The 23933-nt window shown below is 36.3% G+C and overlaps 4 protein-coding genes and 1 long non-coding RNA gene across 8 annotated transcripts; 3 read left to right on the plus strand and 2 right to left on the minus strand.

The window, feature by feature from the left end:
• Positions 1-382: 382 nt before the first annotated feature.
• On the plus strand, positions 383-1331 carry LOC136277750 (uncharacterized). The gene is made up of 3 exons (XR_010716024.1): positions 383-428; positions 547-588; positions 1051-1331. It is a non-coding gene; the product is annotated as an uncharacterized lncRNA (long non-coding RNA).
• Positions 1332-2892: 1561 nt separating this feature from the next.
• Positions 2893-4394, minus strand: LOC136277748 (uncharacterized). Of its 2 annotated transcripts, none has more exons than XM_066160369.1 (2): positions 4119-4394; positions 2893-3706 (listed from the first exon to the last, which is right to left on the minus strand). In XM_066160369.1, exons 1-2 carry the CDS (start codon positions 4137-4139, stop codon positions 3032-3034), a joined length of 696 nt encoding a protein of 231 aa, XP_066016466.1. In that variant the 5' UTR covers positions 4140-4394; the 3' UTR covers positions 2893-3031. The 2 variants fall into 2 exon arrangements, with proteins under 2 accessions (XP_066016466.1, XP_066016467.1); XM_066160370.1 differs by having other exon boundaries at positions 4142-4382.
• A 3226-nt stretch (positions 4395-7620) lies between these two features.
• On the plus strand, positions 7621-11053 carry LOC136277749 (cytosolic 5'-nucleotidase 3A-like). The gene is made up of 7 exons (XM_066160373.1): positions 7621-7844; positions 8993-9091; positions 9212-9281; positions 9797-9843; positions 10109-10152; positions 10271-10312; positions 10773-11053. Exons 1-7 carry the CDS (start codon positions 7716-7718, stop codon positions 10870-10872), a joined length of 531 nt encoding a protein of 176 aa, XP_066016470.1. The 5' UTR covers positions 7621-7715; the 3' UTR covers positions 10873-11053.
• A 1540-nt stretch (positions 11054-12593) lies between these two features.
• Positions 12594-14045, minus strand: LOC131773967 (uncharacterized). Of its 2 annotated transcripts, none has more exons than XM_066160371.1 (2): positions 13786-14045; positions 12594-13371 (listed from the first exon to the last, which is right to left on the minus strand). In XM_066160371.1, exons 1-2 carry the CDS (start codon positions 13804-13806, stop codon positions 12733-12735), a joined length of 660 nt encoding a protein of 219 aa, XP_066016468.1. In that variant the 5' UTR covers positions 13807-14045; the 3' UTR covers positions 12594-12732. The 2 variants fall into 2 exon arrangements, with proteins under 2 accessions (XP_066016468.1, XP_066016469.1); XM_066160372.1 differs by having other exon boundaries at positions 13809-14038.
• A 2622-nt stretch (positions 14046-16667) lies between these two features.
• LOC131773944 (cytosolic 5'-nucleotidase 3) lies at positions 16668-23780 on the plus strand. 2 transcript variants are annotated; one of them, XM_059089927.2, is made up of 12 exons: positions 16668-16883; positions 18032-18130; positions 18251-18320; positions 18836-18882; positions 19148-19191; positions 19310-19351; positions 19812-19901; positions 20600-20676; positions 21011-21093; positions 21255-21344; positions 22054-22161; positions 22601-23780. In XM_059089927.2, the coding sequence occupies exons 1-12, from the start codon at positions 16755-16757 to the stop codon at positions 22706-22708; spliced, it is 987 nt and encodes a 328-aa protein (XP_058945910.2). In that variant the 5' UTR covers positions 16668-16754; the 3' UTR covers positions 22709-23780. The 2 variants fall into 2 exon arrangements, with proteins under 2 accessions (XP_058945910.2, XP_058945909.2); XM_059089926.2 differs by lacking the exon at positions 19812-19901 and adding an exon at positions 19944-20033.
• Positions 23781-23933: the final 153 nt, after the last annotated feature.

Here is a 23933-nt window from a genome sequence, read left to right on the forward strand (position 1 = left end):
CGATCATACAATCTTTTACACATCCCTCGTTGTCGTCTGTCACATGGACAACGTTCATTCACGTATCGTGGATGCAAACTTTGGAACTGTATTTCTAATGATTTGAAAGCTGCGGACAGTGTAAATAGCTTCAGGCGTCGTTTAGCGCAGAAGCTAGTAAGCGGTGAACATTTGTGTTGAATTATATTCTTAGGTCTTTTGTAATTGATTCTAGTCATAAAATGTATCATTTACAATCACAATCACAAAATGGGTCTAAACTTGAGTTGAGACATGATAAATGTTCAAACATATATGTAAAGCAGTCACTTGTGGAGCGTCTTTTTAATCACTGCATTTCAAGAAGCTGGTTCTGAATTACCTTTTTTATCTCTTCTATTTCAGGCCAAACAACTTAAAGAAAAGTACATGCCAATTGAATTCTCACCGTATGTACTTATTATTTTAATAAATAATTTCTGTTTTTATGTACTGTAGACAACAGAGAAATGATATAAATACAGATATTTATTTGCTATCTAACTCCAATTTATTTTGACATTTTAGAGACCTTTCATCAGCTGAAAAAGAACCCCACATGATAGAATGGTATGATGTGTGTATTGGAATTGAACAGCATTGTATAGACATATATATAATTGATATGTTTCCTTAATGATGGTGATGCAAACCAATGTCAATTTATGTTAGCTGGAGATCAAAACTTTGGGCAAAATAATATATACTATTAACAATTTTATGTGGCTAACATTCAATGTTCGTGACTCCTGGTTTAGTAACAAGTAATTCAATAACTGTCATTATTAACATTTACGGCTATTATCATAAATATTTTAGTTTAACATATTATGATAAATATCTGATTCAAGCAAACCATATTTCTCTGAATTTGTATCCATACTCTCACAAGCCCCTTCCCCTGAATAAGCAATCACCCCCTAGATTATAAACATTATACAGTACCCTTCTTGATACAGTTAGTGTGATAGGTTAAATATTTAAAGAATCAAGAGATTATTAAAAGTTTGTGGTTCTAACACAAACACTCAGGTTGACCAAGTCACATGGGTTACTCACCGAGCTTGGTTTGAAGAAGAATGACATCAGTCAAATGGTAGAAGAAGCACCAATTGCTTCAGGCGTCGTTTAGCGCAGAAGCTAGTAAGCGGTGAACATTTGTGTTGAATTATATTCTTAGGTCTTTTGTAATTGATTCTAGTCATAAAATGTATCATTTACCTGTTATTCCTTCTCCTTTTTAACTTATATGTATTTTAAAAACTGTAGTTAGACATTGTAACCGAAAATAAACGTTAATATGTATGTATGTATGCATGTATGCATGTATGTAATCACCAGAAACCGCAACGGACACATTCCGGAATATTCAGTGTTTTAAATCGACCATATTTTAAACTATTCCTTATAACATATTAGGTCAACGGTTCCTCGCGTAACTTCACACCGCGTAACACAACGCGTGACGCTTTTATGAATAAATACATACGTGTCCGAGAATTAATCTTTCGTCTTTCTCGAGACGTGAGCTTGGGACGCCTCTGGTCAAACTCCCTCAATGCAAGCGCAACAACAGCCTCAAAAAACCTCACCTCAGCACCCCGAGGTTGTAAGATTGTATTTAAACGCGTTTTTTTTTTTCGACAACGGCTAGGCGGGTTACTTCACCTACCTGGGGTCCCCACCTCCTTGTTAACAGGCCCTAAATTGGAATCTAAATATTTTTTATATGCTGTGAACACACAAAAGATAAAAAGCAGGGATTAGATTTTAAACTTACTCTCTTTAAGGTAAAGGAATTTTTTCTCCCCCAAAAGTCGTCCTCCTTTGAACTTCAGTTCAGAAACATGAATTGAATTTTAAATTGTGATATCTCAACCGATGTGACTTTGTGAAATATTTTAACCTGCTAGTTACCGACGGGAGAGCAACCCACCTCTTATTTAAGGCCTACAAAAACAGCAGGTACACAAGACAGTGCATAATACTGTTTCTCACCACCACTACCTCTCTGTAAGCGAGGGATTTTACGACGTTCCTTACAACGACAATTTAAGCCAAAATTCGAAGCCAATCGATTTGGTTTTTGAAACAGCAATGTCAATGCGTGACGACCTCTAATCTGTGTGTGGGACAGAAAAAAAGGTGACCTCGTGCGTAAACAGCCGCTTTAAATCGGAAGACAAAGAGGCTCGGTCAAACATGAGACACTAAGATGACGTTCTCATGGTACCACTAATTTGATAGTGCAAACGGACTTTCCATGCACTAATTTGAACCCAATTTGGAAATTTTTAGAACTTGTTGGGATACAAAGCATTCCAATTGTTTCATAATCCTGAACCTCGACCAACCATAACCCATAATACCTTTCAGTATTGCTGTGAGCGCCGTCACGCTTTTGTATGAAAATTTCTCTTGAGACATCTGAGTGTATTGACATGGATCGCGTTAACAACATTTTTAGACGGCTTTCATACAAAAGTTAATTGATCTGTTTTGCGATCGTCTTGAAACTATTTTTTTTACAATAGCAAACGAAATCAAAACTATTCTTTTGACTAAATCGGACTCGATAATGAGAAAAGATGGGAGGTGAACATTTCACAGTTTTGTTGGGGCGAATAAAAGGGAAGTTTTGCACACTCAAGGTTCCTGTAAGGTGGCATATTTCCTCCATCTCTGATCAAGATCACAGGTGTCTATTGGTGAAAACAAAGACCGCTAGCATCCTATGATAGAATATTCCAAGATTGCAATGCATGCTCACCTAGGCGTCTTTTTAGAGAGCATAAATTAGGAAGTTCACCCCCTAAATGGAATTTTTGTCCGTCGCCGACGTTAGTTTGTGTAAGAATCCAAGATGACGCAGCATTTTAAGCATTTGAAACTAGATTTTATTGATATAATATCAAGACCTCGTGAATATTTTTTGTCAGCTCACGCTCAGCGACCTCCAACAATAGATTCAATTCAGATTTTGCAGTATCGTCTTCCGTGTTTAATGTTTTCCTTAATAGCCCATATCCATACTCATATATTCCTCCTCTTCCTCTTCCTCTTCCTCTTCCTCTTCCTCTTCCTCTTCCTCTTCCTCTTCCTCTTCCTCTTCCTCTTCCTCTTCCTCTTCCTCTTCCTCTTCCTCTTCCTCATTGTCTCCTCCAGGCCGATCCATGTCTCCTCTCTTGCATCTATTAATACATCTCCTCCACCTGTGGCCACGGACGTTAAGGCAACCATCGAGGCATTCTTCGTTGCCAGATGATTGGCATCGCTGTCGACACCATTCCTGACACCGCCACATACAAGCATCTTGGTCCTGATGGACTTGTGAATCAAACATGTTTTCCGGAGGTGGCATTTTGTCAGCATATGCATGTTCTGATCGAGCAGTCAATCGATGACTCCTTGGGCCCATCTTCTTCTTCTTCTTCTCCTTGGGCTTCTCGGCTTGTGGATCAAATAGGTTGTCCAAAAGGGCCTCCTTTTCTGGTTTTTCTGCTTCTGCTTGTGGATCAAACAAAGGAGTTCTTTTGTCGGGTTTTTTCTGTTCTGCTTGAGGGAGGAATCGTTTACTCAAAAGCGCATTGTCTCTTCTAGGTTCAAACAAACCGACTGAGACCACAGAATGGATATAGGACTGTGAAGCAATGAAAAGGAAAACGGCTGCAAAACGAATAACCCTCATCTACAAAAACAAAAGAAAACATTACACTTGCACGGACTGTTATGGGATTATGGAGGATAAATGACATTTTTCATGGAAAAGTTGCCGCTAAACGGCGAAAAGACTGTCACAAAAGGTTCGCAGGACGACGAACTTCTAAAACTTGTTAGTTTGAAAACCACATTAGACGATTAAAAAGGACAATAGCCAAGCCACTTTTCACGAAAAAAGATGCTTCTCAGAAATCACGTGAAATCTCCCATCGCAACCTCAGAAGCATTGCTATAAGTAACTATCATTAGATTCCGATCGACTCGTTGGTAAAAAAGTATAAGAAAAAAAATAGAGAAAAGACAGAATTAGATAAGCAACACAAACTTTGAGGCTTTCACGAAAACGAAGATTTCGACAAAGGTGATAAAGCTCTAAATACCTGTTTTTTAAAGAATTTCATACCTCCAGTTATTCACTCTGCACTGAATTGAGGTTTTCTCTATGCTGTGTTCCTCCTTCCCCGACTTTCTCCGGATACAATCTGACAAGGTTTAATTTCTAGCGCTCAGCTTGGCTTCTTTATACTGTTGTAACGAAAGCGCAATTTGTCTAAAAAATAATATTTATTTACCGTCCTCGTAATTGTATGAAATATGGTCAACTGAGACTACAAAAAGTCTTTTAAAGAAAACTTCTTTAATTTTTTTTCATCAAAATTAGATAAAATGCTTGATTGAAATCGTCCTATGACTCAAAAGTACTAGTGTCAAATTTCCGGGTCGATTCTTCAGCTCTTTTTTCACGGGCACAATAGGGAACAGTTTCTCATCAAATGAGAAGGAAAACGATTAATTATCAGGATAATTTAGAAGACATCTTTTGTCCAGTTGTCTATCGCATCGGCAAATATTTATTGTGTGGAAAGTCTGAACATATATGCTTTCATGGTTACGAAGGTTCTCTAACACGGTTTCATTGACTAATTTCAGTGTAATTTTCTTACACTGAAATTCACTAAAATAGATCCATATACCGCCTAACTTCGTTGCAAAGAATTTATTTTGCATATTTTTTGGCGCATTCTGGTAGATTTCATCCAAGAACTATCTTATCAAGGAAAGTTTTTTATATCCTTTTGAAAGTATACGAGTGACTCTTCATCTCTTCATAGATTGTCGACTAATTTCCTAGTTACGAGCACGTTTGACATGTGTTTGATTTGATATTCATTTCTGTCTATTGGTCTCTTAAAGGAAGTTGTTGCCTATCATCAGAATTTTGCATGGGTGAAATTTACACAGTTCTACTAAAACTGAATTGTTACATTGACCAACATGATATTTTTATCACTAGCTGTACAGATACAAAGCGAGGCTCTTGAAAGACTTTTCTTTCACAGGGCTCTCAATTATACGGTCAGAACAAAGGCGTAGTCGTGGACAGGATAAAACGAAACTTAATTGAGGTTTTTCGGTTATTTCCTCTTTTGTTACCAAACGAAGGACAACACTGTGAAGCTCTATTTTGGCAAGAGAAAATCTTTCTCTAGGAAATTAAAGTTCTATCTTTTACTTTACAAACAAAAGAAACTGACAAAAACAAAGAATATCTTAAGAAGTGCACTTGTGCGCGCACCAAGTAATCAGGCTGCGTTCAATGTGCGTTGGAAAGGAAGGAAATAATTAAGACGCATTATTGTATCATATAATCATAACCAATTTCCTCAAATGTCATTGGTACATTAGTTTCTTTATTTTTCACTAATCATTCTTAGAATTGTAATCGGACAGGTGAAGCAGCCAATCATACTTAGTCCTTTCGGTCAAATCCACCAATCACAGAATTGTTCACAATATCCATAGCAACAATCAATTATCCAAAGTGGAATTTTCAAAGTTGAGGAATTTTTTTACTTAGACATTGTCTTCACTGCACATGTTTGTCCTAATGTATTTGTTGTTTTCGGAAATTGTAACAGTTATAGTTAATTGGTAACTGTTTCCTTACTCGGAACTGATTAGATCAAGTGACCACCACAAACCGTATAATATTAAGCCAAGCTTTAATAATTATTCGATCTAAAAGAAATACATTTATAATTCGCAATTAGAACAAACGCAAATCAAGTCTTTATCTTGTAACTAAATTCAAAAACTTCAGTATAAACTCACTTCTGTGGCGGGTCGTTACAACAGTCTCACTTTACGGGTTAGCAGATTCTCCAGGTAAGCGGATTTAGAGACAGAAAAACGATAACAAAATAACTTCTTTCTCACTTTGATTCTGCTGAAAAACTGACTTAAACATAATAATCTAACGCTTTTAAATCAATCTATTGAATTAATGTCAATCACGATTCTTGTCATCGAATAAATCTGTCAACACGAGGCAACGCCTATTTATTAAACGAAACAGTAACAGGACTTAATGTCGTCCAATTCTGTCTGTAATCATACTCGTGATTGACAAATTGGACTCCCGCTTCGCAGTCGTCCAGCCACTCTGGAACGAAATAAAGTTTATTTAGCGTGACCCTCATTACTTCACGCGCAGGGTCAAAGAGGACTTCACTCTAACAACATCAACAGGGATAGTGGAATAGAAATTCCAGAAGCGTGGATGCCCACGATCAAAAAACACAACAACAGGAGAGCCGTGCGACAGCGGACCGCCGAGGAAGCAAATCGCTGAGTGAACAGCAAGGATCGAAATGCTCCAATCGGAGCTGTTGAATGACAACTAATCATAACAGAGCATCATGAATATGGTTTATATAATCACGCATGATCAGTCGACCTCACCGCCTGAAGAAGACTAGTTGGCTTGTTAGCTCAATTGGTAGAGCGCTGCACCGGTATCGCAGAGGTCATGGGTTCAAATCCCGTACGGGCCTGAAATTTTTTTCAGGTCCTACTTACAACTACTAGTTTCAGTAGTGTTCTTAGCTGCGAGGATCTTCTAATTTCATCTTTCCACCGCAGTGCAAATATGTGAATTTTCATATATCTAAATCTTCAGACTAGCAGTATGCAGTCGAAACGTCGCGATCTACATCACACGTGACTACATCGTGAGACAAACGAAAAACTTAGCTTTTATCGTCCGATTTTGTTAATCACTCGTATGATTACAGACCGAATTGGACTGTACTCGGTCCTGTTGCCATTACATTAATTACTACAAAACAGGCAACGTTAAACTTTTCTTTCACACCAATTTTAAATGTGAGGGGATTTCAGCATCACAGTTGTCCAATGTAACAGCTTCTTCATTCATACAGCCTGTGTCTGGACTTTCTCGCACTCTCTAAGATTCTTCTCCCTTTAAGAGTAATGAATACAAAACTACCTTGGTGAACATGGGAATTTACGTTTTGAATCGGACTGGACGTTCATTAAAACCACATCATGAGGCTCACCTAGGAGGTGGGTGCCTATTTGGGGAAGGGTGCTTCTTAAAGCATGGGCGCTTATTGGAGGAAATACCGTATCTCCTTTGCTTCAACATTTCCTGGGGGTGGGGGTACACTGTTTGGGAATGACGGGCAAAGAATGGGAAGGATAGTGGAGAAATGGGCGAAAAAAAATTAAAATAGAAATAAACTGCTCCTCGGAATGCAATAAAACGAGGTTCTGTTCGTCGATTAAATTGAAAAGTACACTTTGACATAAACACTCAGACGTGTTCTACCAAACGTTTTCTAGTAATAAAGATTTTGAAATTTTTTGGAAGTTAATTTTAGCTCACATGACAGGTAATTGAGAACAGAACTACGAAAACATTTCCTGCCCGCCTTTGCACCTGGGAAATGCCTTAAAAGAGTAGATCAAAAGCATTTTCCTGAAAACAATTTTGGTTACGGGCAAAAGATCACCCTTCGTCCCCTCCCATTCAAAATGAAACGGTACATCCTAAACAAAGGGCTTGGTTTGACATGGAAGAGCCTGACTGATATTACCATATTTTTACAGCTACTGAGGTCACCATCGATTGATTGACTGAATTCATAAATTAGAATTAAATACTGAATTTTGTTATGATTGAAGGGAAAACGATGTTTGGCGTAGCTGCTGTTGGAGCGTCCGTAATAGTGGGTTATGGCCTTTACAAGTATGTACAAGGCAGACAGAGTGCTCGAAAAGTAAAAGAGGCTGTCGATCAGATGGTAAGGCGCGTAATTTTCATGATTCACGTTTACCTTGAATGGTTATCTCCTAATGCGTTGCTCGAAAGCGGTAAACAAACGTGTTTTGGTCCCATTTCTTCTTAGCTAGCTTTGCTTTCTGCTAACCACATTGAAAGTTATCGTTCATAATTTTTCCCCAAGACTACCTCTACTTTTTGTAACTCCCTAATTTTTGATAAGAACGGAAATAGGCTTTTAATGTATCACTTCTGTTCCTTTAAAAATGTGTTAGTTAGTTTTGGTTTAATTGATAAATTTATTCTTGTGGCTTTTTATCTCTTACATCAATCAAGTTTTTGCTGGTTGTCATCCCCAAAATTTGTTCGGAACGGCTGTACATATACGCTTCACTAAACTGATTTAAGTTGTGTTAGAACTTGCGTATTTTTCATTATTATCCTATATCTGTTGGCAAGACTCAATATCAAAGTGCTTTTTAATACATTCCAAACAGGTCAATGTAAATTACACAGAATCCAAATGATCAACTAAAGATCAGACTTTGATCAGCTCAGGGCTCTGGCGATTGAACTCCAGAGTTGATGGGTTTATTTACCTATAAGTTTTATAGGTAATTTTTATATTAGTTCTGTCTTATAGCTCTGCCAAGGGATTTCCTTTTGGATTTTTTCCCAACAAAATCTTAGCTCTTGTCCACGCTCTTCTACACTAGAAATTAAAGCCAAGGTTAACTTTTGATCTTAGATTAAAGTTGACCCCCTTTCAAACAACCTAGCCCTGGGTATCACAATGCTGTGTTTAATTTTTACAATGTATTTTTAAGTGACCTAACATGCTACAGGTAAAGCTGAGGAATACATAAGCAACAGCATTCATCTGGCACAAACATATGCATAGATATTTGTCTGTGGATATTATTTGTTTGAAAAGGGGAACAGTTTTCCAAGGGTGAGGCTCAAGGAAAAGTGTGCCCTTCAAGGAATGCAAAATGTCCAAGGATAAATATGGGAGGCTAATTTCCTCCCATATGGAGGCAGTTGTGGTTATCATCCTTCAAATAATTTTGCTAAAATGTTTACAAATGTCGTACTGCTTACTGCATTTGCTTTTCACTTTTCAGTGTTCTCTGGTAGGACCTTGATTCAGGGGTACATTTTTTTTTTCAGATAAAAAGCATTGACAAGCCAAATGTTTATATCAGGAATTATGTTGGTGTGAGAGAAAAACTCAAGAAACTCTACGAGGGAGGTCCTGAAAAGCTGCAGGTTTGTGATGAATCAAGAATGATCTTATGATTTGAATCACCAAACAATCTGAAGGGTTTTGATAGTCTATATTCCAACTTTTGAAATATAATTTGATAATTTACTCATGACATTTTACAGATAATATCAGACTTTGATAAGACTCTCACAAAATTTGTCATCAATGGGGAAAAAGGCTGCACAGTGTATGGTAAGTATTGTAATTTTAAAATTTTAGACTGTAATTTGTTATTTCAATTTTTTTAAATTATACAATAGCTCATTTGTAGAAATATTGTGTTGATACTATATTATAACTGAATCAGTACTTTTTAATAAATAGTTTGTTGGTCCCTTTTTTGTTGGGAATTGAATTAAGAATACCTGGTTAGCAAAGTTGATGTGGTTTTACAGCTGACTTGTTCCTTTTAACCATTTACACCTAAACATCAATATGCATATTCTCTATATATGTATTGTCCTCTATACATTTCCTAAGGTGCTGATAAGGAGAATTTGGTGAATAATCAAGAACTTTTTAAATTTACAATCATTACCTTTATTTTTGTGACCTAAATGTGTGATTCCGGGGTAATGTCATAAGAGAAAATTACTGTATATACTAGCCACTCTTAGGGGCCAAAGGGTAACAATGTAAAAATGTGTTATGGTGTAAAAATGTGCCTACTTTGATATAGTCACACACAGATTTATCTTTAATCTTAGGTGTGATTGAGAGCTCTAAGCAGTTCCCAGAATCATACAGAGAAAAGGTGACCTGTTTTTATGTTCATAATTGATAAGTTTATTCCCTTTGTTCCTCTCCTTAACAACATTTTTTGCATGTTTCATTTATTTAATGGAACACAATCACAAAATGGGTCTAAACTTTAGTTGAGACATGATAAATGATCAAACATATTTATTGAAAATATTCCTATCATGGCTATGTAAAGCAGTCACTTGTGGAGCGTCTTTTTAATCACTGCATTTCAAGAAGCTGGTTCTGAATTACCTTTTTTATCTCTTCTATTTCAGGCCAAACAACTTAAAGAAAAGTACATGCCAATTGAATTCTCACCGTATGTACTTATTATTTTAATAAATAATTTCTGTTTTTATGTACTGTAGACAACAGAGAAATGATATAAATACAGATATTTATTTGCTATCTAACTCCAATTTATTTTGACATTTTAGAGACCTTTCATCAGCTGAAAAAGAACCCCACATGATAGAATGGTATGATGTGTGTATTGGAATTGAACAGCATTGTATAGACATATATAATTGAAATGTTTCCTTAATGATGGTGATGCAAACCAATGTCAATTTATGTAAGCTGGAGATCAAAACTTTGGGCAAAATAATATATACTATTAACAATTTTATGTGGCTAACATTCAATGTTCGTGACTCCTGGTTTAGTAACAAGTAATTCAATAACTGTCATTATTAACATTTACGGCTATTATCATAAATATTTTAGTTTAACATATTATGATAAATATCTGATTCAAGCAAACCATATTTCTCTGAATTTGTATCCATACTCTCACAAGCCCCTTCCCCTGAATAAGCAATCACCCCCTAGATTATAAACATTATACAGTACCCTTCTTGATACAGTTAGTGTGATAGGTTAAATATTTAAAGAATCAAGAGATTATTAAAAGTTTGTGGTTCTAACACAAACACTCAGGTTGACCAAGTCACATGGGTTACTCACCGAGCTTGGTTTGAAGAAGAATGACATCAGTCAAATGGTAGAAGAAGCACCAATTGCTTCAGGCGTCGTTTAGCGCAGAAGCTAGTAAGCGGTGAACATTTGTGTTGAATTATATTCTTAGGTCTTTTGTAATTGATTCTAGTCATAAAATGTATCATTTACCTGTTATTCCTTCTCCTTTTTAACTTATATGTATTTTAAAAACTGTAGTTAGACATTGTAACCGAAAATAAACGTTAATATGTATGTATGTATGCATGTATGCATGTATGTAATCACCAGAAACCGCAACGGACACATTCCGGAATATTCAGTGTTTTAAATCGACCATATTTTAAACTATTCCTTATAACATATTAGGTCAACGGTTCCTCGCGTAACTTCACACCGCGTAACACAACGCGTGACGCTTTTATGAATAAATACATACGTGTCCGAGAATTAATCTTTCGTCTTTCTCGAGACGTGAGCTTGGGACGCCTCTGGTCAAACTCCCTCAATGCAAGCGCAAACAACAGCCTCAAAAAACCTCACCTCAGCACCCCGGGGTTGTAAGATTGTATTTAAACGCGTTTTTTTTTCGACAACGGCTAGGCGGGTTACTTCACCTACCTGGGGTCCCCACCTCCTTGTTAACAGGCCCTAAATTGGAATCTAAATATTTTTTATATGCTGTGAACACACATAAAAGATAAAAATCAGGGATTAGATTTTAAACTTACTCTCTTTAAGGTAAAGGAATTTTTTCTCCCCCAAAAGTCGTCCTCCTTTGAACTTCAGTTCAGAAACATGAATTGAATTTTAAATTGTGATATCTCAACCGATGTGACTTTGTGAAATCTTTTAACCTGCTAGTTACCGACGGGAGAGCAACCCACCTCTTATTTAAGGCCTACAAAAACAGCAGGTACACAAGACAGCGCATAATACTGTTTCTCACCACCACTACCTCTCTGTAAGCGAGGGATTTTACGACGTTCCTTACAACGACAATTTAAGCCAAAATTCGAAGCCAATCGATTTGGTTTTTGAAACAGCAATGTCAATGCGTGACGACCTCTAATCTGTGTGTGGGACAGAAAAAAAGGTGACCTCGTGCGTAAACAGCCGCTTTAAATCGGAAGACAAAGAGGCTCGGTCAAACATGAGACACTAAGATGACGTTCTCATGGTACCACTAATTTGATAGTGCAAACGGACTTTCCATGCACTAATTTGAACCCAATTTGGAAATTTTTAGAACTTGTTGGGATACAAAGCATTCCAATTGTTTCATAATCCTGAACCTCGACCAACCATCACCCATAATACCTTTCAGTATTGCTGTGAGCGCCGTCACGCTTTTGCATGAAAATTTCTCTTGAGACATCTGGGTGTATTGACATGGATCGCGTTAACAACATTTTTAATTGATCTGTTTTGCGATCGTCTTGAAACTATTCTTTTTACAATAGCAAACTAAATCAAAACTATTCTTTTGTCTAAATCGGACTCGATAATGAGAAAAGATGGGAGGTGAACATTTCACAGTTTTGTTGGGGCGAATAAAAGGGAAGTTTTGCACACTCAAGGTTCCTGTAAGGTGGCATATTTCCTCCATCTCTGATCAAGATCACAGGTGTCTATTGGTGAAAACAAAGACCGCTAGCATCCTATGATAGAATATTCCAAGATTGCAATGCATGCTCACCTAGGCGTCTTTTTAGAGAGCATAAATTAGCAAGACCACCCCCTAATTGGAATTTTTGTCCGTCGCCGACGTTAGTTTGCGTAAGAATCCAAGATGACGCAGCATTTTAAGCATTTGAAACTAGATTTTATTGATATAATATCAAGACCTCGTGAATATTTTTTGTCAGCTCACGCTCAGCGACCTCCAACAATAGATTCAATTCAGATTTTGCAGTATCGTCTTCCGTGTTTAATGTTTTCCTTAATAGCCCATATCCATACTCATATATTCCTCCTCTTCCTCTTCCTCTTCCTCTTCCTCTTCCTCTTCCTCTTCCTCTTCCTCTTCCTCTTCCTCTTCCTCATTGTCTCCTCCAGGCCGATCCATGTCTCCTCTCTTGCATCTATTAATACATCTCCTCCACCTGTGGCCACGGACGTTAAGGCAACCATCGAGGCATTCTTCGTTGCCAGATGATTGGCATCGCTGTCGACACCATTCCTGACACCGCCACATACAAGCATCTTGGTCCTGATGGACTTGTGAATCAAACATGTTTTCCGGAGGTGGCATTTTGTCAGCATATGCATGTTCTGATCGAGCAGTCAATCGATGACTCCTTGGGCCCATCTTCTTCTTCTTCTTCTCCTTGGGCTTCTCGGCTTGTGGATCAAATAGGTTGTCCAAAAGGGCCTCCTTTTCTGGTTTTTCTGCTTCTGCTTGTGGATCAAACAAAGGAGTTCTTTTGTCGGGTTTTTTCTGTTCTGCTTGAGGGAGGAATCGTTTACTCAAAAGCGCATTGTCTCTTCTAGGTTCAAACAAACCGACTGAGACCACAGAATGGATATAGGACTGTGAAGCAATGAAAAGGAAAACGGCTGCAAAACGAATAACCCTCATCTACAAAAACAAAAGAAAACATTACACTTGCACGGACTGTTATGGGATTATGGAGGATAAATGACATTTTTCATGGAAAAGTTGCCGCTAAACGGCGAAAAGACTGTCACAAAAGGTTCGCAGGACGACGAACTTCTAAAACTTGTTAGTTTGAAAACCACATTAGACGATTAAAAAGGACAATAGCCAAGCCACTTTTCACGAAAAAAGATGCTTCTCAGAAATCACGTGAAATCCCCCATCGCAACCTCAGAAGCATTGCTATAAGTAACTATCATTAGATTCCGATCGACTCGTTGGTAAAAAAGTATAAGAAAAAAAAAATAGAGAAAAGACAGAATTAGATAAGCAACACAAACTTTGAGGCTTTCACGAAAACGAAGATTTCGACAAAGGTGATAAAGCTCTAAATACCTGTTTTTTAAAGAATTTCATACCTCCAGTTATTCACTCTGAACTGAATTGAGGTTTTCTCTATGCTGTGTTCCTCCTTCCCCGACTTTCTCCTGATACAATCTGACAAGGTTTAATTTCTAGCGCTCAGCTTGGCTTCTTTATACTGTTGTAACGAAAGCGCAATTTGTCTAAAAAATAATATTTATTTACCGTCCTCGTAATTGTATGAAATATGGTCAACTGAGACTACAAAAAGTCTTTTAAAGAAAACTTCTTTAATTTTTTTTCATCAAAATTAGATAAAATGCTTGATTGAAATCGTCCTATGACTCAAAAGTACTAGTGTCAAATTTCCGGGTCGATTCTTCAGCTCTTTTTTCACGGGCACAATAGGGAACAGTTTCTCATCAAATGAGAAGGAAAACGATTAATTATCAGGATAATTTAGAAGACATCTTTTGTCCAGTTGTCTATCGCATCGGCAAATATTTATTGTGTGGAAAGTCTGAACATATACGCTTTCATGGTTACGAAGGTTCTCTAACACGGTTTCATTGACTAATTTCAGTGTAATTTTCTTACACTGAAATTCACTAAAATAGATCCATATACCGCCTAACTTCGTTGCAAAGAATTTATTTTGCATATTTTTTGGCGCATTCTGGTAGATTTCATCCAAGAACTATCTTATCAAGGAAAGTTTTTTATATCCTTTTGAAAGTATACGAGTGACTCTTCATCTCTTCATAGATTGTCGACTAATTTCCTAGTTACGAGCACGTTTGACATGTGTTTGATTTGATATTCATTTCTGTCTATTGGTCTCTTAAAGGAAGTTGTTGCCTATCATCAGAATTTTGCATGGGTGAAATTTACACAGTTCTACTAAAACTGAATTGTTACATTGACCAACATGATATTTTTATCACTAGCTGTACAGATACAAAGCGAGGCTCTTGAAAGACTTTTCTTTCACAGGGCTCTCAATTATACGGTCAGAACAAAGGCGTAGTCGTGGACAGGATAAAACGAAACTTAATTGAGGTTTTTCGGTTATTTTCTCTTTTGTTACCAAACGAAGGACAACACTGTGAAGCTCTATTTTGGCAAGAGAAAATCTTTCTCTAGGAAATTAAAGTTCTATCTTTTACTTTACAAACAAAAGAAACTGACAAAAACAAAGAATATCTTAAGAAGTGCACTTGTGCGCGCACCAAGTAATCAGGCTGCGTTCAATGTGCGTTGGAAAGGAAGGAAATAATTAAGACGCATTATTGTATCATATAATCAAAACCAATTTCCTCAAATGTCATTGGTACATTAGTTTCTTTATTTTTCACTAATCATTCTTAGAATTGTAATCGGACAGGTGAAGCAGCCAATCATACTTAGTCCTTTCGGTCAAATCCACCAATCACAGAATTGTTCACAATATCCATAGCAACAATCAATTATCCAAAGTGGAATTTTCAAAGTTGAGGAATTTTTTTACTTAGACATTGTCTTCACTGCACATGTTTGTCCTAATGTATTTGTTGTTTTCGGAAATTGTAACAGTTATAGTTAATTGGTAACAGGACTTAATGTCGTCCAATTCTGTCTGTAATCATACTCGTGATTGACAAATTGGACTCCCGCTTCGCAGTCGTCCAGCCACTCTGGAACGAAATAAAGTTTATTTAGCGTGACCCTCATTACTTCACGCGCAGGGTCAAAGAGGACTTCACTCTAACAACATCAACAGGGATAGTGGAATAGAAATTCCAGAAGCGTGGATGCCCACGATCAAAAAACACAACAACAGGAGAGCCGTGCGACAGCGGACCGCCGAGGAAGCAAATCGCTGAGTGAACAGCAAGGATCGAAATGCTCCAATCGGAGCTGTTGAATGACAACTAATCACAACAGAGCATCATGAATATGGTTTATATAATCACGCATGATCAGTCGACCTCACCGCCTGAAGAAGACTAGCAGTATGCAGTCGAAACGTCGCGATCTACATCACACGTGACTACATCGTGAGACAAACGAAAAACTTAGCTTTTATCGTCCGATTTTGTTAATCACTCGTATGATTACAGACCGAATTGGACTGTACTCGGTCCTGTTGCCATTACATTAATTATTACAAAACAGGCAACGTTAAACTTTTCTTTCACACCAATTTTAAATGTGAGGGGATTTCAGCATCACAGTTGTCCAATGTAACAGCTTCTTCATTCATACAGCCTGTGTCTGGACTTTCTCGCACTCTCTAAGATTCTTCTCCCTTTAAGAGTAATGAATACAAAACTACCTTGGTGAACATGGGAATTTACGTTTTGAATCGGACTGGACGTTCATTAAAACCACATCATGAGGCTCACCTAGGAGGTGGGTGCCTATTTGGGGAAGGGTGCTTCTTAAAGCATGGGCGCTTATTGGAGGAAATACCGTATCTCCTTTGCTTCAACATTTCCTGGGGGTGGGGGTACACTGTTTGGGAATGACGGGCAAAGAATGGGAAGGATAGTGGAGAAATGGGCGAAAAAAAATTAAAATAGAAATAAACTGCTCCTCGGAATGCAATAAAACGAGGTTCTGTTCGTCGATTAAATTGAAAAGTACACTTTGACATAAACACTCAGACGTGTTCTACCAAACGTTTTCTAGTAATAAAGATTTTGAAATTTTTTGGAAGTTAATTTTAGCTCACATGACAGGTAATTGAGAACAGAACTACGAAAACATTTCCTGCCCGCCTTTGCACCTGGGAAATGCCTTAAAAGAGTAGATCAAAAGCATTTTCCTGAAAACAATTTTGGTTACGGGCAAAAGATCACCCTTCGTCCCCTCCCATTCAAAATGAAACGGTACATCCTAAACAAAGGGCTTGGTTTGACATGGGAGAGCCTGACTGATATTACCATATTTTTACAGCTACTGAGGTCACCATCGATTGATTGACTGAATTCATAAATTAGAATTAAATACTGAATTTTGTTATGATTGAAGGGAAAACGATGTTTGGCGTAGCTGCTGTTGGAGCGTCCGTAATAGTGGGTTATGGCCTTTACATGTATGTACAAGGCAGACAGAGTGCTCGAAAAGTAAAAGAGGCTGTCGATCAGATGGTAAGGCGCGTAATTTTCATGATTCACGTTTACCTTGAATGGTTATCTCCTAATGCGTTGCTCGAAAGCGGTAAACAAACGTGTTTTGGTCCCATTTCTTCTTAGCTAGCTTTGCTTTCTGCTAACCACATTGAAAGTTATCGTTCATAATTTTTCCCCAAGACTACCTCTACTTTTTGTAACTCCCTAATTTTTGATAAGAACGGAAATAGGCTTTTAATGTATCACTTCTGTTCCTTTAAAAATGTGTTAGTTAGTTTTGGTTTAATTGATAAATTTATTCTTGTGGCTTTTTATCTCTTACATCAATCAAGTTTTTGCTGGTTGTCATCCCCAAAATTTGTTCGGAACGGCTGTACATATACGCTTCACTAAACTGATTTAAGTTGTGTTAGAACTTGCGTATTTTTCATTATTATCCTATATCTGTTGGCAAGACTCAATATCAAAGTGCTTTTTAATACATTCCAAACAGGTCAATGTAAATTACACAGAATCCAAATGATCAACTAAAGATCAGACTTTGATCAGCTCAGGGCTCTGGCGATTGAACTCCAGAGTTAATGGGTTTATTTACCTATAAGTTTTATAGGTAATTTTTATATTAATTCTGTCTTATAGCTCTGCCAAGGGATTTCCTTTTGGATTTTTTCCCAACAAAATCTTAGCTCTTGTCCACGCTCTTCTACACTAGAAATTAAAGCCAAGGTTAACTTTTGATCTTAGATTAAAGTTGACCCCCTTTCAAACAACCTAGCCCTGGGTATCACAATGCTGTGTTTAATTTTTACAATGTATTTTTAAGTGACCTAACATGCTACAGGTAAAGCTGAGGAATACATAAGCAACAGCATTCATCTGGCACAAACATATGCATAGATATTTGTCTGTGGATATTATTTGTTTGAAAAGGGGAACAGTTTTCCAAGGGTGAGGCTCAAGGAAAAGTGTGCCCTTCAAGGAATGCAAAATGTCCAAGGATAAATATGGGAGGCTAATTTCCTCCCATATGGAGGCAGTTGTGGTTATCATCCTTCAAATAATTTTGCTAAAATGTTTACAAATGTCGTACTGCTTACTTCATTTGCTTTTCACTTTTCAGTGTTCTCTGGTAGGACCTTGATTCAGGGGTACATTTTTTTTTTCAGATAAAAAGCATTGACAAGCCAAATGTTTATATCAGGAATTATGTTGGTGTGAGAGAAAAACTCAAGAAACTCTATGAGGGAGGTCCTGAAAAGCTGCAGGTTTGTGATGAATCAAGAATGATCTTATGATTTGAATCACCAAACAATCTGAAGGGTTTTGATAGTCTATATTCCAACTTTTGAAATATAATTTGATAATTTACTCATGACATTTTACAGATAATATCAGACTTTGATAAGACTCTCACAAAATTTGTCATCAATGGGGAAAAAGGCTGCACAGTGTATGGTAAGTATTGTAATTTTAAAATTTTAGACTGTAATTTGTTATTTCAATTTTTTTAAATTATACAATAGCTCATTTGTAGAAATATTGTGTTGATACTATATTATAACTGAATCAGTACTTTTTAATAAATAGTTTGTTGGTCCCTTTTTTGTTGGGAATTGAATTAAGAATACCTGGTTAGCAAAGTTGATGTGGTTTTACAGCTGACTTGTTCCTTTTAACCATTTACACCTAAACATCAATATGCATATTCTCTATATATGTATTGTCCTCTATACATTTCCTAAGGTGCTGATAAGGAGAATTTGGTGAATAATCAAGAACTTTTTAAATTTACAATCATTACCTTTATTTTTGTGACCTAAATGTGTGATTCCGGAGTAATGTCATAAGAGAAAATTACTGTATATACTAGCCACTCTTAGGGGCCAAAGGGTAACAATGTAAAAATGTGTTATGATGTAAAAATGTGCCTACTTTGATATAGTCACACACAGATTTATCTTTAATCTTAGGTGTGATTGAGAGCTCTAAGCAGTTCCCAGAATCATACAGAGAAAAGGTGACCTGTTTTTATGTTCATAATTGATAAGTTTATTCCCTTTGTTCCTCTCCTTAGCAACATTTTTTGCATGTTTCATTTATTTAATGGAACACAATCACAAAATGGGTCTAAACTTTAGTTGAGACATGATAAATGATCAAACATATTTATTGAAAATATTCCTATCATGGCTATGTAAAGCAGTCACTTGTGGAGCGTCTTTTTAATCACTGCATTTCAAGAAGCTGGTTCTGAATTACCTTTTTTATCTCTTCTATTTCAGGCCAAACAACTTAAAGAAAAGTACATGCCAATTGAATTCTCACCGTATGTACTTATTATTTTAATAAATAATTTCTGTTTTTATGTACTGTAGACAACAGAGAAATGATATAAATACAGATATTTATTTGCTATCTAACTCCAATTTATTTTGACATTTTAGAGACCTTTCATCAGCTGAAAAACAACCCCACATGATAGAATGGTATGATGTGTGTATTGGAATTGAACAGCATTGTATAGACATATATAATTGAAATGTTTCCTTAATGATGGTGATGCAAACCAATGTCAATTTATGTAAGCTGGAGATCAAAACTTTGGGCAAAATAATATATACTATTAACAATTTTATGTGGCTAACATTCAATGTTCGTGACTCCTGGTTTAGTAACAAGTAATTCAATAACTGTCATTATTAACATTTAGGGCTGTTATCATAAATATTTTAGTTTAACATATTATGATAAATATCTGATTCAAACAAACCATATTTCTCTGAATTTGCATCCATACTCTCACAAGCCCCTTCCCCTGAATAAGCACTCACCCCCTAGATTATAAACATTATATAGTACCCTTCTTGATACAGTTAGTGTGATAGGTTAAATATTTAAAGAATCAAGAGATTATTAAAAGTTTGTGGTTCTAACACAAACACTCAGGTGGACCAAGTCACATGGGTTACTTACCGAGCTTGGTTTGAAGAAGAATGACATCAGTAAAATGGTAGAAGAAGCACCAATTGCACTGAGGTTTGCATTTAGTTTCTTAAATTTTAATCTTTTATCTTGCAGGTGGACAAAAGGAAATGAACTCATTATTGAGCTGAATATCAAGCAAAACCAAATACCTGATATATTAAAAGATGCACACATTGCTTTAAGGTACCACAACATGCAATACACAATACAGTTTGTGCATGTATTGTGGAATGACCTTTGCATTTCCATGGAAATGAAAATTTAGAAAAGTTGTTCTGAGGTCATTAGTGTTTAAAATCCAAGTTGCATAGTCAGCTCTGAATGGGTGCATTCCCAAGAAGTAAGTGAAATTTAGGAAGAAAGTCTAAATTATAAATCATTTGCCGTACTAATTTAGTGGTGTTCAGTCTGAATAAGCAACTACAAATAAGTAATACCAAATCTAATGTTATTAATATTGGTAAACAAGGCCCTGGTGAACATGTCAACATCACTGTCATTTTTTATGTAAAATATTAAAAATATTGCTTATTCCAAAGCTCTAGCTGTAAAGTATGCTTGATTTTAAAGTTACAGCAATCATCTCCATGCACCATGCACTTAGATGAAAAGATCACAACTGACTTATCTCATTGTATGTGCTTGACTTGGAATACTGTCTACCTGTATTATCTTAATTTAAAAAGTGACATGCACCCTAAAATAACTGGATTACATTCTGTGTATTTGGATATTTCTACTCAATTTAGAGATGGTGTGGAGTGGTTCTTTGTCAAACTTCATGAGAAGAAAGTTCCTGTCCTTATTATATCTGGTGGTCTTGGAGGTATTTGTAGATTATACCCATGCTTGTGTTGACTTTACACCCACATAAGCTGTTTTTATTATGCTTTCCTTTGAAAATTTTGGTTACTGTTCACTAGCAATTATCATGCAAGGAAGGAGATATTTTTGGAATCGATGTTCCAGGGTTTTCATAGCTAAGTTGTTAGAACTATAGACTCTGAGTCAACATTATGTCATTGGTATTACATGGAGAACAATTTGCATTTGAAAATAGATTGACCTTTATTGAATTCAGTCCTTTTCTGTGAGACATATAACAGGTCATATAACATGTGCTTCTCCATCTTCTAGTTTGTATCCACTTTTATTTTCAGATCTAATCAAAGAGGTCATTGATCAACAAAGTACTCTGTATGACAATGTTACCATCATTGCCAACTTCTTTAAATATGAACAGGTTAGGAAAAACTATTGAGTGGTTGAAAGGTTTTAAAGAGTATGAAGAGATAATGGGGGGGGGGGGGGGGGTTCAGTGATCAAATGTCATATGATGATTGTACTCCTTTTCTTTCTGCCCTAGCCCTGTCACACCATTTTTTTGTTTAATTTTTGCACTAGGGAGTGATGGTAGGTTTTAAGGAGGAACTTCTCTTCAGTAACAACAAGAAAGAGAGAACTAAAGACCTGCCATACTTTGACAAAATTAAGGTAAAATATATTCAAATAAAATATGTAACATTCCCTACCTACTGTAAGCCGTAGGAATGAAAAATAAATAATACTCTATCTCAGTGTCACTGAAAGCCTAAAAGTCAAGTGCACAGTAAATAAAATAATGGCATTTTATTTCCACTTACATACATTATGATGCCTGCAAACCTTCCACAGAGATACCAACCCAGATAAATAAAAGATTTTAAGATATTTTACTGTATATTTTTTTGTAAATCCCATCCCTTCTTCATTTGGTGTAGGACAGCTTTTTCCTCGTTTTACCCCTCAAACTAAAATTTGTTCTATTATGGACTGAGTGATAATAATTGCATATTAATTATTTTGAGGTTAAAAAATGTTACTGTTGCATACCGGCCATTTTAAAGGAAAACCTAAACAATTTCAGAGGAGGCAGAAATGTTTTTCCTCTTGGAGAGGCCAAGAAGTTCATCCTGTTTCTGGGAGACTCCTGGATAATCTTCCGTTGTTGGCTTCTTTGCTACTTAATTTATTGTTTAAACTTTTTAAAAATATTACTGGTAACTTTGAAATGAACATGTGAGCTGCATGAGAGTTACTGTAATAAACATCTGGTTCACTGAATTTTATCAGAGTGACTGAGACATTACATTAATTAGCTTAAAAGTGTTTCAGTTAGGTGCCCCCATGGAAAACCTGAAATTTTTTTTAAATGGTTTCATAGGAACGTACAAATGTCATTGTGATGGGAGACCTGCCAGATGATGCTCACGTTTCAGACAGTCCTAAATACACTGAGGTTACCCTAACAGTGGGTTTCCTGAATGAGAAGGTGTGTTGTGGGTATGAGAAGGACTGGGGTGTCTGGGGTGTTCATTTAAATGTTGGAGAAAGGTTAAAGAAATTTAGAGTGTGTACTTTAGAACTGTCAGTATTTTAGAACTGTATTTAAGAGAATCTCAATGGTAGATTAAGTGCTCTGATTTAAGTGATTGTAGTGATTCTTATTACTGAATCTTTTCAAAGGATGGATTTCTTTCATTTTCTCTAAATTTCCCATTACAATTCAGGTCATTAGAAAAGACAGGCTTATAAGCTAAATGGTGTAATTTTGATGTACTGTAACAACTAACTCTCCTGTCTAATTTGCAAGGAAATGTATAACAGTCTGTCAGAATTACTAATTGGATCTAGGGAGTTAGTGTTAAATAGCCAGTTTTTTTAAAGTTTTTATTCATCAATTTATCTTTCTCTTAAATGCTAATTCCAAGGTTGATGAACATCTGAGTAACTACATGGATGCCTTTGACATTGTGATTGTTGATGATCACAGTATTGAACATGTGGATCTTCTTCTAATGCCAATCTTGAGGGCCTAGATGTCATGGAGAAATTGTTACTCTGAAGAGATTTCCATTAAGTTAACGGAAGATAGATTTGAACCTAGAAGGAGTGTGAACACAGGGGTTTGGGGTAGTTTAATGAATGAAAGAATTAGTATGGAATGCAAGGTTTGGTTTTAAGTTAGATATTAGATTACAGTTGTATTTAAGTTTTACTGTTTAGTACTAAGGGTGTCATTGAAGTCAACTAAACATTTGTGCAAGAGACATTCAGTGGTTCTTTACAATAAGAGCTTGTAAGGAAGGGGCTGTTTATGATAGAACTTTGATAAGAACTTTGCTCTTACATAGAAAAAAAGCAGCCAAGGAGAAGCCAAAGAAGGTTGTGTTTGGTTAATTTTGGAAGTTAGCAGTAAGATAAGATTCTGTCAATAGGACTGTTTGTGGTTAATAGACTGGGCCAGGTTTTTCAAAGCTGGGTTGGTATACCCCAGGTTAAGTGCAAAATTTGATTTCAGATCTCAAAGCTTCAATAGAAAATTTAAAAGAAAAAAGAATTTGATCATTGGATGCTCTACAGAGAATAGAGAAAATTATCCCAAAAAGGCTTTTGAACAAAGGATTAAAGAAACCCACATAAAAAATTTAACCCTGGGTTAGCATTAACCAGCCTTTGAAGGGGGTGGGTCTGAGGTCTGGTATGATGCAAGGAGAGAGTTAAAATGTATCATTGTAAAATGATGTTTACAGGAATCAATTTCACTATTTCACCATGTATTCTTGCTCTAATTTACTTTGTAATTCTGGTAAAGTTTAAGATCTGAATTAGTTTGCCAGCCATTGAGGGATTTTTCAATTCATTTGTAAAATTGGTAGCTAAGTAGTAAACACTTCATTGTCAGTGGGTACTTTTAAAGCACTTAGGGTGACCTTAATGCTGAGCTACAAGTATTACCAGATATGGTGTAAGAATGTAAGAGTAAAGGAATATTGAATGAAACACATAATCTGTGGAAAGGTACAATGTACAAGACATTGCTTTATAAATGTAACTTACACACCTCACAATGTGTCTCTGATATTAGAACTCAGACAAAATCTCAATCTATGAATCAAAGCTTGTGTTTATTGCTCTGTTCCTTTGACAAAAACTTGTGAACATTAGTCCTCAGCATAATTTGGTCCTCCTGAAAAGCAAAACATTGCCCTCTTACCCAGCAAAGCATGCACAACCCACATAATGAAGCTCCATCAAACTTTT

Source organism: Pocillopora verrucosa, chromosome 13 (genome assembly GCF_036669915.1).
Source record: "Pocillopora verrucosa isolate sample1 chromosome 13, ASM3666991v2, whole genome shotgun sequence".
NCBI classification, from domain to species: Eukaryota; Metazoa; Cnidaria; class Anthozoa; order Scleractinia; family Pocilloporidae; genus Pocillopora; species Pocillopora verrucosa.

Bases quoted from the DNA above. Each gene is read 5' to 3' on its own strand.
- LOC136277748 (XM_066160369.1), bottom strand. From the start codon at position 4,139: ATGAAATTCTTTAAAAAACAG. The intron at 3,707-4,118 runs GTATTTAGAGCT...TTGTTTTTGTAG, and splicing joins TGAAATTCTTTAAAAAACAG to ATGAGGGTTATTCGTTTTGC.
- LOC136277749 (XM_066160373.1), top strand. From the start codon at position 7,716: ATGATTGAAGGGAAAACGATGTTTGGCGTAGCTGCTGTTGGAGCGTCC. The intron at 9,092-9,211 runs GTTTGTGATGAA...GACATTTTACAG, and splicing joins GAGGTCCTGAAAAGCTGCAG to ATAATATCAGACTTTGATAA. The intron at 9,282-9,796 runs GTAAGTATTGTA...CTTTAATCTTAG, and splicing joins AAAAGGCTGCACAGTGTATG to GTGTGATTGAGAGCTCTAAG.
- LOC131773967 (XM_066160371.1), bottom strand. From the start codon at position 13,806: ATGAAATTCTTTAAAAAACAG. The intron at 13,372-13,785 runs GTATTTAGAGCT...TTGTTTTTGTAG, and splicing joins TGAAATTCTTTAAAAAACAG to ATGAGGGTTATTCGTTTTGC.
- LOC131773944 (XM_059089927.2), top strand. From the start codon at position 16,755: ATGATTGAAGGGAAAACGATGTTTGGCGTAGCTGCTGTTGGAGCGTCC. The intron at 18,321-18,835 runs GTAAGTATTGTA...CTTTAATCTTAG, and splicing joins AAAAGGCTGCACAGTGTATG to GTGTGATTGAGAGCTCTAAG. The intron at 22,162-22,600 runs GTGTGTTGTGGG...GCTAATTCCAAG, and splicing joins TGGGTTTCCTGAATGAGAAG to GTTGATGAACATCTGAGTAA.